This window comes from Lithobates pipiens, unplaced genomic scaffold (genome assembly GCF_037356315.1).
Source record: "Lithobates pipiens isolate NorthernLeopardFrog02 unplaced genomic scaffold, aLitPip1_a1.2 Scaffold_16, whole genome shotgun sequence".
In the NCBI taxonomy this organism is placed as follows: Eukaryota; Metazoa; Chordata; class Amphibia; order Anura; family Ranidae; genus Lithobates; species Lithobates pipiens.
In genome coordinates, this window is record NW_027507748.1 from 346,724,264 (window position 1) to 346,738,150 (window position 13,887).

The 13,887-nt window shown below is 43.6% G+C and overlaps 1 protein-coding gene across 1 annotated transcript in view; it reads right to left on the bottom strand.

Moving 5' to 3' along the window:
* MYOM3 (myomesin 3) overlaps positions 1-13,887 on the bottom strand; it is a 207,045-nt gene that overhangs the window by 59,370 nt on the left and 133,788 nt on the right. Inside the window, exons 19-23 of the mRNA XM_077481840.1 lie at positions 9,543-9,669; positions 7,317-7,495; positions 6,550-6,664; positions 6,144-6,300; positions 5,511-5,617 (exon numbers count right to left, since the gene is read on the bottom strand). Of these exons, the coding sequence (XP_077337966.1) occupies positions 5,511-5,617; positions 6,144-6,300; positions 6,550-6,664; positions 7,317-7,495; positions 9,543-9,669 (685 nt within the window). The remainder of the gene's footprint in view (positions 1-5,510; positions 5,618-6,143; positions 6,301-6,549; positions 6,665-7,316; positions 7,496-9,542; positions 9,670-13,887) is intronic.

Below are 13,887 nucleotides of genomic sequence, written 5' to 3' on the forward strand. Positions count from 1 at the left end.
AAAAAAATTAATAAATACCAATATTATAGGGGAAAAAAAAGATCTTGCTCACAAGCTATTTATAAAATGTTCCTTTTACAATACAGCAGTCTATCGTATAGAAAACACAGATTTCCAACTCCAAAAGTACATCCGTGATCACATTCTATTATATTAGAGATCATGTAATTATGCAATACTCTGAGGTGCCCACAACATAACGTAAAACAGGACCAGAATATAATATCACAGCGTCAAAATATAATTGCGCCCCCATATGGCACAATGCCACAACACAATATGAGACTGTGCTCACATTGTACATTTCCACTAATAAGCCCTGATGGTGCAGTGCAGTGATGGCGAACCTTGGCACCCCAGATGTTTTGGAACTACATTTCCCACGATGCTAATACTACTCTGCAGAGTGCATGAGCATCATGGGAAATGTAGTTCCAAAACATCTGGGGTGCCAATGTTCGCCATCACTGGTCTAGTGGGTGTCCACCACCATATTAACAAACCTTGGTGGTCTAGTGAAGAACAAAAACATACAGTATATAAAATGAGGTCATGTGGAATACTGAATCTACAAGAATGTGCAGAATGAAGTGGCATAATATAGGGAACATAAAGAACAGCTTACAGAATGAGCTGGCATGAAATAGGGAGGGTAGCGCACTTCTAACAGAATAAGGCCCCTTTCACACATGTGAACATGCCCATTTTTCATCCATCTATTGACAGATGAAAAACAGACATCAATTCATCTCTATGAAAAAATGGATGTAAATGGATGATCATTGTCATCCACTTCTGTAAACATCCAGTTTTTTAAATGGATGAAAGCCCAATTTTTGTTCTGTTAGCCCCCTTTCACACAGGCGTTCTGTTTGTTTCATCAGTTCAGTCACGTTTTTTCAAAGAAAAAACAGATCCGTCTTTCATCAGTTTACCTTACTTTTTTCATCAGTTTGTTCACCATTTTTTTTATCAGTTTCTACATCCCCCGGTGCCATTTTTTACATTTAAAATTTTTGGTTTACGTAATTAAAAAATAGTTTTAGTCTGGAAGATGACTTAAAACCCCCAAATATTTGATATTTTCTCCTAACTACAAAGGCAAAAATCGATGCAACAATGGACCACTTGTCCATGTGCATTTAGTTATCCTCCGTTCTGTTTTTTTAAAGGAGGTGTGGGATAGGGACTGTACAAGACAGGGAGGTTGATTTACTATAACTGGAGAGTGGACAATCTGGTGCATGGTAGCAAATCAGCTTCTAACTTCAGGTTAGAACATTAAACATTAAACATTGACAAATTTTGACAAAAAACTTGGAAGGTTTCTATGCAGAGCTGCACCAGGTTTACATTCTCCAGTTTTAGTAAATCAACCCCAGTGTATACTGTAGATTGGAATGGTGTACAATTGGGAATGTCAAAAAAAAAAAGAATGTTGATTGACTGCCTAATGCAGGGATATGCAATTAGTGGACCTCCAGCTGTTGCAAAACTACAAGTCCCTTCATGCCTCTGTCTCTGGGTGTCATGCTTGTGGCTGTCAGGGTCTTGCTATGCCTCATGGGAATTGTAGTTCTGCAACAGCTGGAGGTCCGCTAATTGCATATCCCTGGCCTAATGCAATGAACCTCCACAAATGAAACACCTTATAGCACATCCTTGCAGTCCTTGCACCCACAAAATATGCCTTATTGATGTACCGCAGGTAAGTTTTTACAGATGTACAAAGCTATGCTCACCTCCCTCACTTATGGCCAGTGACTTCAAGCAGTAGCCTCCCAGACCATCATTTTTCAAGCTACTATTAGCCAACATCCCAAGACAACTGTGTTCCTAAAAATTCACAGTTGACTTAGCACAATGACAGCTATGTCCACACTTCTTTATGGCTTTACTAGGTTGAACGAAACAAAACTATTAGTGTACCAGGCTTTAGAAATAGCAAATGTACATTACATCAACCATAGAGAATGAGGCAGTCCGGAAAAGGGAGTGTGGAGCTTAGTTAAATATGCCTCTGCACATGAAAATGTGATACGGCACATGCATTGTTATGGTAATGAGCCTTTAATGGTTGTTTAGACCTGTTTGTTCGAAATCTTTTTCCAGCCTTATCCAACCCCCAAAACCACCCAAATCTGGAAATGTCATCAACTGCCAAGGCATGTTGACCATCCTTATAGATACAACATCCAACCCTGGGCAAATACCTTTACCCCTTAACACCCACCCAGCTGTCCACCACCCTCCTCTGTAATGGCTCTGTGGCCACTTATGTACGAGGCCACAACCCACCCACATCCCTTACTACACTCACTCACAAAATCAGTTTCATCTGCCCTGGCTCTGTGACCACCTTTAACCACAGCACCACCCTCAGCTGGCCACTCACACACAACTACCAGCTTGCATCTCTTACCTACAACACCACATGTATTCGACTCAACTCTTGCCACACTTACGTACACAGGACCACTCTCTTCTGCCATTGCTCTGTGATCATTGGTAACTGACCCCCCTCTGGCCCCAACACTACTTGTACTCCTGACCTAGGTACCCAGCACTTGCCACCCTTACCCTCAGGACCATTCTCTTTTGTCATGGCTGTGTGGCTACCCTTATAGCTATGGGGTGGTACTTTACCACTGGCATAGTACCAACCAACAACAGGAGTTTATTTTTACCACCCTTACAACATCAGCTTCATTTGCCATGGCTCTGTAATCACATTTACCCAGGAACAGGAAAAGCTAGCTGGAGACGATAAAACAAAGGGTTTGTTGACAGTATGCTTCCCTTAATTTTTTTTTATTACACTAGCAGATCAGACAGGCTAGATCCAGCCCTGGCACAGGTATGCATCGGCAGAAAAAAAGCACTAACTGTAGATATACTTTAATACTTAAATAGCCCATATACAGTTAGGTCTATATATATTTGGACACAGGTACAATTTTAGTTTTTTTAGGTATTTACAAAAACATATTTAAGCTATAGTTATATAATGGATATGTGCTGAAAGTGCACACTCTGAGGTTTAATTTGAGGGCATGTACATCCAAATCGGAGAAAGGGTTTAGAAATTACAGCTCTTAAGAATAGCCATCCTTCTTTTTAAAGGGACCAAACGTAATTGGACAATTGAATCAAAAGCTTTTTCATGGCCAGGTGTGGGCTACTTCTTCATTATTTATTCATCAATTAAGCAGGTAAAAGGTCTGGAGTTGATTCTAAGTGTGGTATTTGCATTTGGAATCTATTGCTGTCACCTACATCATGCCTTCAAAGGAGCTGTCCATGCAAGTGAAGCAGGCCATTGTAAGGATTCAAAAATTAAACAAATCCTTTAGAGGGATAGCAGCAACATCAGGAGTGGCCAAATCAACAGTTTGGTACATTCTGAGGAAAGAAGATAGCACTGGGGAGCTCAGCAATATAAAAAGGCCTGGACATCCATGGAAGACAACAGTGGTGGATGATCGCAGGATCCTTTCTATGGTAAAAAAAACCACATTCACAACATCCAAGTGAAGGAGACTCTCCAGGAGGTGGGCGTATCATCGTTAATGTTTACAATTAAGAGAAGACTTCACAAGAGCAAATACAGAGGGTTCGCCACAAAGTGAAAATCATTCATATGCCGGAAGAATAGAAAAGCAAGATTAGACTTTGTGTCATGGTCATCCTGGTAATCCAGTGGCATATGGGAGACCTGCCCGCAGAATCCCCATGTTAAGAGCTAACCGGTATCCATGGGCGCGCGTTGGCGCGAACGGACGCACGCGGGTGCGCGTTGGTACGAACGGGCGCACGTGGATGCGCGGGGTCACAAACGGGCGCACGGTTACACGCGGGTGCGCGCAGACACGCCGTACGACCGTTTTTGCCGCCCAAAGGGCTACTTAAAGGAATCTGTTACTGTGCCTCCTTGCTGTCCAGTCTACAGCGTGTCCAGTGATCCTGCTATCTGCTACCTAGTTATCTTGATTCCTGTTTACCCGGCCTGTTCCTGACGACGTCTGTTTGCTGCCTGCCACCGACCTTTGGCTTGTCTAACTACGCTTTTGCCTCTTCCTTGGTACCGTTGCTGCCCGCCTGTTACCGACCCGGCTCGTACCTTCGACCCCCCTTCTGCTGCCACCCGCTGTTCTAGCCTGAACGCTGAGAGCCTTCTGCCACCTGCTGTTCCAGCCTGACCGCTGAGTGCCTGCTGCCACCCGCTGTTCCAGCCTGACCGCTGAGTGCCAACTGCCATCTGCTGTTCCAGCCTGACTGCCGAGTGCCTGCTGACCCAGCGCTCCTGTGGTTCTTCTGCTTCCCCAAGGGTCTGGACCAGTCTTGCACCAGCTAGGCACTTGTGCCCTCTGAACTCTTGAGTCCCTGTCTCCACTTCCAGGGGTTCTCGAGCCAGAGGCTTACGAGAGGCCGCTCCCTGCATTTTGGGCTCCTATACCAGGTACTTTGCCATAAAATAATCTAAAAAAGCCAGACCAGTTCTGGAAAAGCATTCTGTGGATGGATAAAACTAAGATTAATCCGTACCAGGAAGCCGGGAAGGAAAACAACGTCATCTGTAAAACATGGTGGAGGCAGTGTGATGGCATAGGTATGCATGTCTTCCAGTGGCACTGGGTCATTGGTATTTATTGATGATGTGACAGAAGACAGAAGCAGCCAGATGAATTCTGCAGTATATATATATATATATATATATATATATATATATATTGTCAGCCCAGATTCAGCCAAATGCAGCAAAGTTAATTGGATGGCGCTGCACAGTACAGATGGACAATGATCCAAAACACACTGCAAAAGCAACCCAGGAGCTTTTGATGGAAAAGTAGTGGAATATTCTGCAATGTCCAAGTCAATCACCTGATCTCAACCCAATTGAGCATGCATTTCACTTGCTGAAGCCACAACCAAAGGCAGTAAGACCCACAAACAAATAAGAACTGAAGACAGCTGCAGTTAAAGCCTGGCAAAGCATCAGGAAGGAGGAAACACAGTCTTTGGTAATGTTCATGGGTTCCAGACTTCAGGCCATCACTGCCAGTAAAGGATTTTCAACAAAATATTAAAAATGTACATTTTATTTATGATTATATTCATTTTTCCAATTACATTTTAGCCCCTGAAAATGGGGGGACTGTGTATAAAAATGGTTGCAGTTCCTAACATTTGTACTTGATATTTATGTTCAACCCTTTGAATTAAAGCTGAAAGTTTGCACTTCAAATTCATTTGGATTGTTTTGTTTCATTTTAATTATATTCTGGTGGCATACAGAGCCAGATGTATGAAAATTGTGCCTGTGTCCAAATATATATGGACCTAACTGTATTACTGTATACGTCAAACCTAAAAGAAAGGTACATTCAAATCTGGTTCCAAAAGATGAACTGTTCCTCCAAAAGAAGCATAGTTGTGAGCTTTGCTTAATTGGAAGTGTTTTTTTCTTTCATTATAGTTGTTTTTTGGAGAATTCATTCAGGATTTCATACCTTCCTTTGTTAGCGTGTGACTAGCAGATACTCCATCTGTATTTGGCACCTCAACAGCATAGGTGCCTACATCTTCCTCAGAAGGGTTTGTTAGAATAAGTTTAGACCTATAACAATAAACAGCAAAAGGATTTATGTTATTACTGTTCTTCTTGTCTGTTCTTATAATTGAAGTAAACAATTGTATTTGCTTACATAATTAATGCATATCTATGGTTCAAATGTAAAATCATATTCTTTTCTACATTGTCAATCATTTCTTTCTAGCCTACTTTTATTGTTCTAACCAATCTTGGTGTTGGATGTGGTGTGCTGGAGCACATGTCCATTGGACAGTGGAAGCGTTGTGGAGTTTCTGTGGTGTATACACATGTGCACATAGGCACAGTATCTGTGTGCCTCTTGTGTGATATGTCCAGCAAGCCTCTGTTTAGGAGGTGGACAACATAACATGGACATAGAGGTGGAACATTTATTAATGGATATAAATGCAGAAATAGATGTGAGAATAATTCTTAAATTATTATTAAAATATAGTATAATAATAACATCTCTCACTATGGGAAGTATACATAGAAATTTCACAGTCAAGTCCATGGACCCAGAACGTAAAAAAATTATTTTAGTAATTACGTATTTCCATCTGTAGAAATGTCTGTTCTCTCTGAGTCTGGAGCTCCCTTGTAGTCCTTGGACCAGAGGAACTGTGGATTGTCAACTGGCTCCGGGTTTTCAAATGAAAGGTAAATAAATCCTTCCTCGTCTACCCCAACCTGAATTTCATTCATGCCTGTGGATAAATATTACTTTATTATTTGAACAAAAAAGTGTTGTCTTAACAGGAATGCTGCCGTTGGTGTTTAGGAAATAGAGCCAATACAAACCATATCAAGCATGGTCTGAAAATAAACATGATGCTTGCTAATAATAACGAAACACGTAAGTACAGTCTGTACATTCCAAAAGAAGACAGCATTGGCTTTGTGCAAAAAAAATAGATTTTTTAAAAATATATCTACTCATTTGTTAACGTTCAAACCTTCTTTAGTGGCAGGCAACACAAGATCAGATGGGAGAGATGGAATCCCAGGTCCAGATGTGTTAACAGCCAGGACACGGAACTGGTACCTTTTATCTGTTTCCAACTCAGAGATCTAAATTAAAAATGCATATTATTTCAAATATGACTCTCTCCATTTTGAGATACTATTATTGAAAATATTAGTACATTCTACTAGGAAAAAGAAATCATATAGTAACTCAGCACTTACTTGACAGTGACCTACACTTCTAGAGCTACTTAAAGCTGAACTGTCGCTCTTTCACAGTTGCAGACCCATCTCCTATAATAAACATGCTGTGTGCATTAGAGGCAGCAAGTTATACTGATGTTTGTTTCTCGACATGAGCCAGCATCACACAGCCTGTTCCTCCCCAGCATGGCTGTCCCTGGCCAATCCCTTTTATTCATTGGATTTTAGTTCTTTCAGTTATGGATTCCACCCATCAAGTCATTCTTGTATAACTTCTCCCAAGAGCTAGAGCACTGCTTGCATCAAGTCTGAGGGCTCTTGAGAGGAGTACTCAGGCAGGATGCTGTGATGTTCTTGGGAAGCTATGTACTGTCCCCTCCCACCACCTCCCACCATCTATGGTCTGCCTACATTGCATGGAGAAGCTAAAAAACACAGTGATGACATCAATAGGTCTAAAATAAGGTAAGTTATAAAAATGGAAAGGTTTTATTAAAAAATGTAATAAACATGTTGAAATGGGAAGGCAAAATATAAGCATCATATACAATACCCTCATATGTGATTCCATTGTGGGGTCATCATTAATCTTCCTCCATGCCTCAGTGCCCTCCTCACATACTTCTACTATGTAGCCATTGACTGGACTGCTCCCAATGTACACAGGGGGCTCCCAATGGAGCATCAGTGTGCTATCACGTACTTCTCTACATCGGACATCATAAGGAGGACCTGTGAATGTAAAAGCTGTTATTAGAGGCATATATGTTTATATCTTAGAAAACTGTATTTATTGAGAACATTCTTCACTTTTTTGACATATTAATACATACCGATCATCCATAACTTTTATGACCACAGGGTGAATAACAATGATTATCTCATTTCCATGGCATCTGAACGTCATGGCATATATTAAGTAGTAAATTACCTTTTCTCTACTTGATGCTACTCTGTTGAAAAGGACCTGTCCAGGACATAGTTGATGATTGTCGAGTCCCTGATTATCAGTGCAGCCCCATCAGTGAGCATCAGTGCTGCCTATCGGTGTGCATCAGTGCTGCCTAACGGTGCCAATCAGTGCCGACTATCAGTGCCCATGACTGTCGCATATCAGTGCAGCCTCATTAGAGCCACCTGTCAGTGCCTCCTCATCAGTCTCTAACAGTGCCCCCTCATCAATGCTGTTTATCAGTGCCCACCAGTGCAGCCTCATTAGTGCCTCCTCATCAGTACATGCTCATCAGTGTCGCCTCAGCAGTGCTTCATCATCAGTACCGCCTATCAGTGCTGCCTATCAGTTCCCATCAGTGTCGCATATCAATGCAGCTTTGTTAGCACCGCCTGATAAGTGCCCATCAGTGCCACCCTATCAGTGCAGACTATCAGTGCCCATCAGTGCAGCCTCATCAGTACACATCAGTGAAGGAGGAAAAAAATATTTTTTCCTAAATTTTCAGAAACTAAGAAAAAAAAAAAGTTTTAAAATAAAAATAAAAAACTTAGGTGATTAAATACCACCAAAAGAAAGAAAGAAATCTGTCTCAAAAATTATAAAAAATTTAATATGGGTACATTGTTGCCTGAGCGCGCAATTGTCATTCAGATCAGGACAGCGATGAAAGCTGAAAATTGACCTGGGCAGGAAGGGGGGTGAAAGTATCAAGATGGTTAATCTCCCGAGCAGGGACACAAATAACAATATAAATTTGACAGAGGGTCAAAATTTGTTAGAGGCTTAACAATTGCTCACATAGTTAACCGTTTGCCGACCAGCCGCCGTCATTTTACTGCGGCGGGTCGACACGGGCCCGCGAACCATCGTAGCTATACGTCGGGTCACGGGATCGGGATAGCAGGTGCACACGCGTCGCTGCACAGCGGGGGTGCCGATGCTCGTGGCCGACGGTTGCAATGACCAGGACCACGAGCGATCCCGGGCACGAGAGGCAGAACAGGGACAAGTGTGTGTAAACACACAAATCCCAGTTCTGTGGGGAGAGGCGTGACAGATTGTGACTTCCTAATAGCTAGGAACCACGATCCATCACTTCCTCTAGGTCCGTCCTCTACAGTTACAAACACAAACAGGGAACTCTTGATCGCCCCCTAGTGTTAACCCATTCCCTGCCAGTGACATTTTTACAGTAATCAACACAATTTATAGCACTGATAAATGCCAGTGGTCTCAACAATGTGTCAAAAGTGTCCGATGTGTCCGCCATAATGTCGCAGTCTCAATAAAAATCGCAGATCGTCGCCATTACTAGTAAAAAAAATGCTATAAATCTGTCCCCTATTTTGTAGATACTATAACTTTTGCGCAAACCAATCAATATAGGCTTATTGTTTTTTTTTTTTTGTTTTTTTTTTTTTGTTTTTTTTTTTAACAAAAATATGAGAGGAATACATGTCGGCCTAAACTGAGAAAAAAATACCTTTTTAAAAAAAAAAATGGGGATATTTATTATAGCAAAAAGTACAAAATATTGTGTTTTTTTCAAAATTGTCGCTCTTTTTTTGTTTATAGTGCAAAAAATAAAAACCACAGAGGCGATCAAATACCCCCGAAATAAAGCTCTATTTGTGGGAAAAAAAGGACGTCAATTTTGTTTGGGTGCAGCATTGCCGGACCACGCAATTATCAGTTAAAGCGACGCAATGCCAAATCGCAAAAAATGGCCCGGTCAGCAGCCAAATCTTCCGGGGCTGAAGTAGTTAAAGACATTAAGCATACATTTCTTAACAATCTTTCACAATAAACATATTACTGTATTACCTGGCTCAGGCATGGTCCATTCTTCACATTTAAAAAGATCGCTTGGCTCTGACATCTTTCCAACACCAGCCATATTTATTGCTCGAGCGCGAAACTCATAAAAATGTCCCTCGGTTAGGCCTTTTACCTGTTGGAAAAACAGTGTTCCCAGTCATTCGTTTTCAAATAATGGTTTGAACTGAAAGAACAACAACATATGTATGATAGGGATAAAATCATAAATCATTTTCAAGATAGAAGAAATTCTATTCCTTTTTTTCTAACCAATAAACAATAATAAACCTAACTTAACAATAACCATAGCAAATGAGTGCCCTAATTTACAACAGGGTTGCTGGTATTAGAGTGGTATAAACCTAAATGTAAACTCCAGGCAAACAACTAAATACGCAAATAAAATATACAGTATATAACAAAGCTGTTTACCTGCCAAAAGATTTTTATTTCTGTCAAGTTCACACAACTCTTCTGTCTAACTGCTGAACCATCTTCTCATCTGCCCTAACCCACTTTCTCATCTCCCCACCAATGTACCTTCTGCACATCTGTCTCACTTTGTTACCCCCCTGCTCTTCTGCCCCACTTCTGTTCCCCCCTGCTCTCCTGCCCCACCACTGTAACCCCCTGCTTATCTGTCCCACCAATACAACTCCTTTCACATCTCCCCCACTGCTCTCCCCCCCGCTTTTCTGTCCCACCACTAACCCCCCTTCTCATCTGGCCCATCAGTGAACCCCCTGCTCTTCTGTTCCACTGCTGTACCCCCTTGCTCATCTACCCCAACACTGAGCTCCCTGCTCTTCTGTCCCACTGCTGAACCCCCTTCTCATCTTTTCCACCACTGTACCTCCCTGCACATCTGCCCCACCGTTGTACCGTCTTCTCACCTATGATATGTGTGGTATGCAGAGTGGTGAAAGGAAGCAGAGATGAGACACATCGTCCTGTTCTGGCACACTCATCTTGCTGATCCACCTCTTGCCTCCAGCCTACGTGCTTGTATGTGATGTATGTAATGTATGTGATGTCTGTGATGTCAAATACAAGCATCTGGAATGGATGCGCAATGATGCACTCAGGTCGGGGACATTTTCTGAAAGCAGCGGGCCTGTGTGCAGGATCATAGGTTGGGCCCCTGCAGCTAATGAAAAGTGTGGCGTGAACCCCCGCAGCAAAAGTTGGGTGTGATTTTCATTGCGCAGAATACTGGCTGTGGCTTAAAGAGACACAGAGTGCAGGGGTTCAGTAGTAAGTGACCATTTGAACTGTTTGTAATGATTGGAATGTTCGTTCATTAAATAAGAATTTTGATGGATCTTGGAGTGCGTCCATTTCTTCAGTGTTGATCGTATGCAGAGATGAGCTGAGGCGGGCACCCTTGATATCATTAGGCTTCCTGTCTCACCTGGAGCAGCGAGTTCTTTTGTTTGGACAAAGGTTCAGGAATCATTTCAACAAAGTTCCCAGAAGCTCAACAGTAATTCCACAAACTGTCACCTGATTGTGGTTTTCTCAATCACAGTGAAATCCCTTCTTTCTGAGATTGGTAGTGGCAACCAAGCGAGTCATCTTCCTCCAGATGGTGGAGGAACCAGCAGAACTGCACCCAATCTCTTCCCCCATCACAAAAGCTGACGATAGCATATACAACAAAGTTAGAGAACCAAACCATGTTTCCCATCTTTCAGAATGTGTGGGGGCACAGTGCCTCCTCCTCAGTGCAGGTGCAGTGTGGGGAATTCTGAAATTGGAATGCATTAGTGTCTCACTGACACTTCCCTGCAATGCTCTGCTGATGGGGAGGGAGTCGAGTGCCGGCAAAAGAAGCTTTGTGTGCCGCTTGCGGCACCAGTGCCTGGAGTTGCCTACCCCTGTTTACAGGGACTGCAAGAGGTAGATACCAAGTCAAATTCATTTACCTACGCTGTTTTCATTTAACCACTTGCCGACCGCCGCACGACGATATACGTCGACAGAATGGCACGGGCAGGCATATGGGCGTATATATACGTCCCTGCCTTCCCGCGGGTGGGGGGCCCGATTGGGCCCCCCCCCGGTGCCAGCGGCGGTCGGTATCCGTTCAGGAGCGATCCGGGATGAGGGGGGGGCCATTCGTTCATGGCCACCCCCTCGCGATCGCTCCTGACGAATGGAAGTGAGGCGTGACATCACTTCCTCTCCTGTAATGTAAACACAGGCAGGGGAAGTGATGTAATCTCTCCTCCGTGTCGGTAGTTTTCGTTCCGGCACCGAGGAGAGAGGATCGGTGAGTTGCACCAACACGACACTACACAGTAGAACATGCCAGGCACACTCTCACCCCCCCTTCACCCCCCGATCACCCCCCCAATCACCCCTGCCCCCCCAGTCACAGTGACACCAATTGCATTTTTTTATTTTTTTTTGCATTGGTGTCATTTGTGACTGTAATAACTGTTAGGGCAGTTAGGGTTAGCCCCCTTTAGTTCTAAGGTACCCCCCTAACCCCCCCAATAAAGGTTTAACCCCGTGATCACCCCCCGTCGCCAGTGTCACTAAGGCTGGGTTCACATTGCAGCGGTTTATGAGAACGGATGTGATTCGCACCGCACTGCAGTGCAAATCACATCCGATCTCTGTGCGATTCGAGTTCAGCCATACAGATAGTATGGCTGAATTTGCGTCACACCCGCCACACCCGCCGCACCCGCCGCACCCGCCGCAAATTCGCACGGGACCCTTTTTTTGGTCCACAGCAGAATCGGATCGCATGGGTGTTCACACCATGCGATCCGAGTTTGCAGATCGCACTGCGATATGCGAACTGATCTGGGGGTGTCATTAACATTTCACTGACACTCCCAGCAGTTCGCATAGGGCAGTGTGAACTGCCGCCGGGAGGCATGCGATGCGGGAACCCGCCGCGGATTCGTGGCGTTTCTGCATCGCTCCAGTGTGAACCCAGCCTAATAAGCGATCATTTTTCTGATCGCTGTATTAGTGTCACAGGTGACGCTAGTTAGGCAGGTAGGTATTTAGGTTTGCCGCAGCTTTTTATAGCGCCAGGGACCCCCATATACTACCGCATAAAGCCCCCTGATTGCCCCCTAGTTAACCCTTTCACCAGTGATCACCATATAACTGTTACAGGTGACGCTGGTTGGTTAGTTATTTTTTTATAGTTTCAGGGCACCCGCCATTTATTACCTAATAAAGGTTTAACCCCCTGATCACCCGGCGGGTGATATAAGTTTGAGGGTCAGATAAGGTCTGCGTCGCCCCAGGCAGCGTCAGGTTAGTGCCAGTACCGCTAACACCCATGCACAAAGCATACACCTCCCTTAGTAATATAGTATCTGATCAGATCTATATTAGCGTCGCCAGCAGTTTAGGTTTCCCAAAACGCATTGTTAGCGGGATCAGCCCAGATACCTGTTAGCACCTGCGTTTAGCCCCTCCGCCAAGCCCAGACCAGCCCACCCAAGTGCAGTATCGATCGATCACTGTCACTTACAAAACACAACACGCATAACTGCAGCGTTCGCAGAGTCAGGCCTGATCCCTGCGATCGCTAACAGTTTTTCTTGTAGCGTTTTGATACAGTCGCTGACAGCCTAGGTGCTTTTTTACCTGTGAGTCTCACTAGTGTACCCCTAAATTTAGGGGTGTCTACTTTCCAAAATGGGGTCATTTGGGGGGGGGGGGGGGTTTGTGCCATCTTGGCATTTTATGGCCTTCAAAACTGTAATAGGTAGTGAGGAGTGAAGTCAAAAATGTATGCCCTTAGAAAGCCTGAAGGCGGTGCTTGGTTTTCGGGGCCCCGTACGCGGCTAGGCTCCCAAAAAGTCCCACATATGTGGTATCCACGTACTCAGGAGAAGCAGCAGAACTTATTTTGGGGTGTCATTTCACATATGGCCATAGCATGTGTGAGCAATATATCATTTAGTGACAACTTTGTGAAAAACAAATAAAAAAAAATAAAAGTTTGTAATTTTCCCGCAACTTGTGCCAAATATAAAATATTCCATGGACTCAACACACCTCTCAGCAAATAGCTTGGGGTGTCTACTTTCTAAAATGGGGTCATTTGTGGGGGTTTTGTGCCATCTTGGCATTTTATGGCCTTCAAAACTGTAATAGGTAGTGAGGAGTGAAGTCAAATATTTACGCCCTTAGAAAACCTGAAGGCGGTTCTTGGCTTTCGGGGCCCCGTATGCGGCTAGGCTCCCAAAAAATCCCACACATGTGGTATCCCCGTACTCAGGAGAAGCAGCAGAATTTATTTTGGGGTATCATTTCACATATGCCCATGGCATGTGTGAGCAATATATCATTTAGTGACAACTTTGTGAAAAAAAAAATA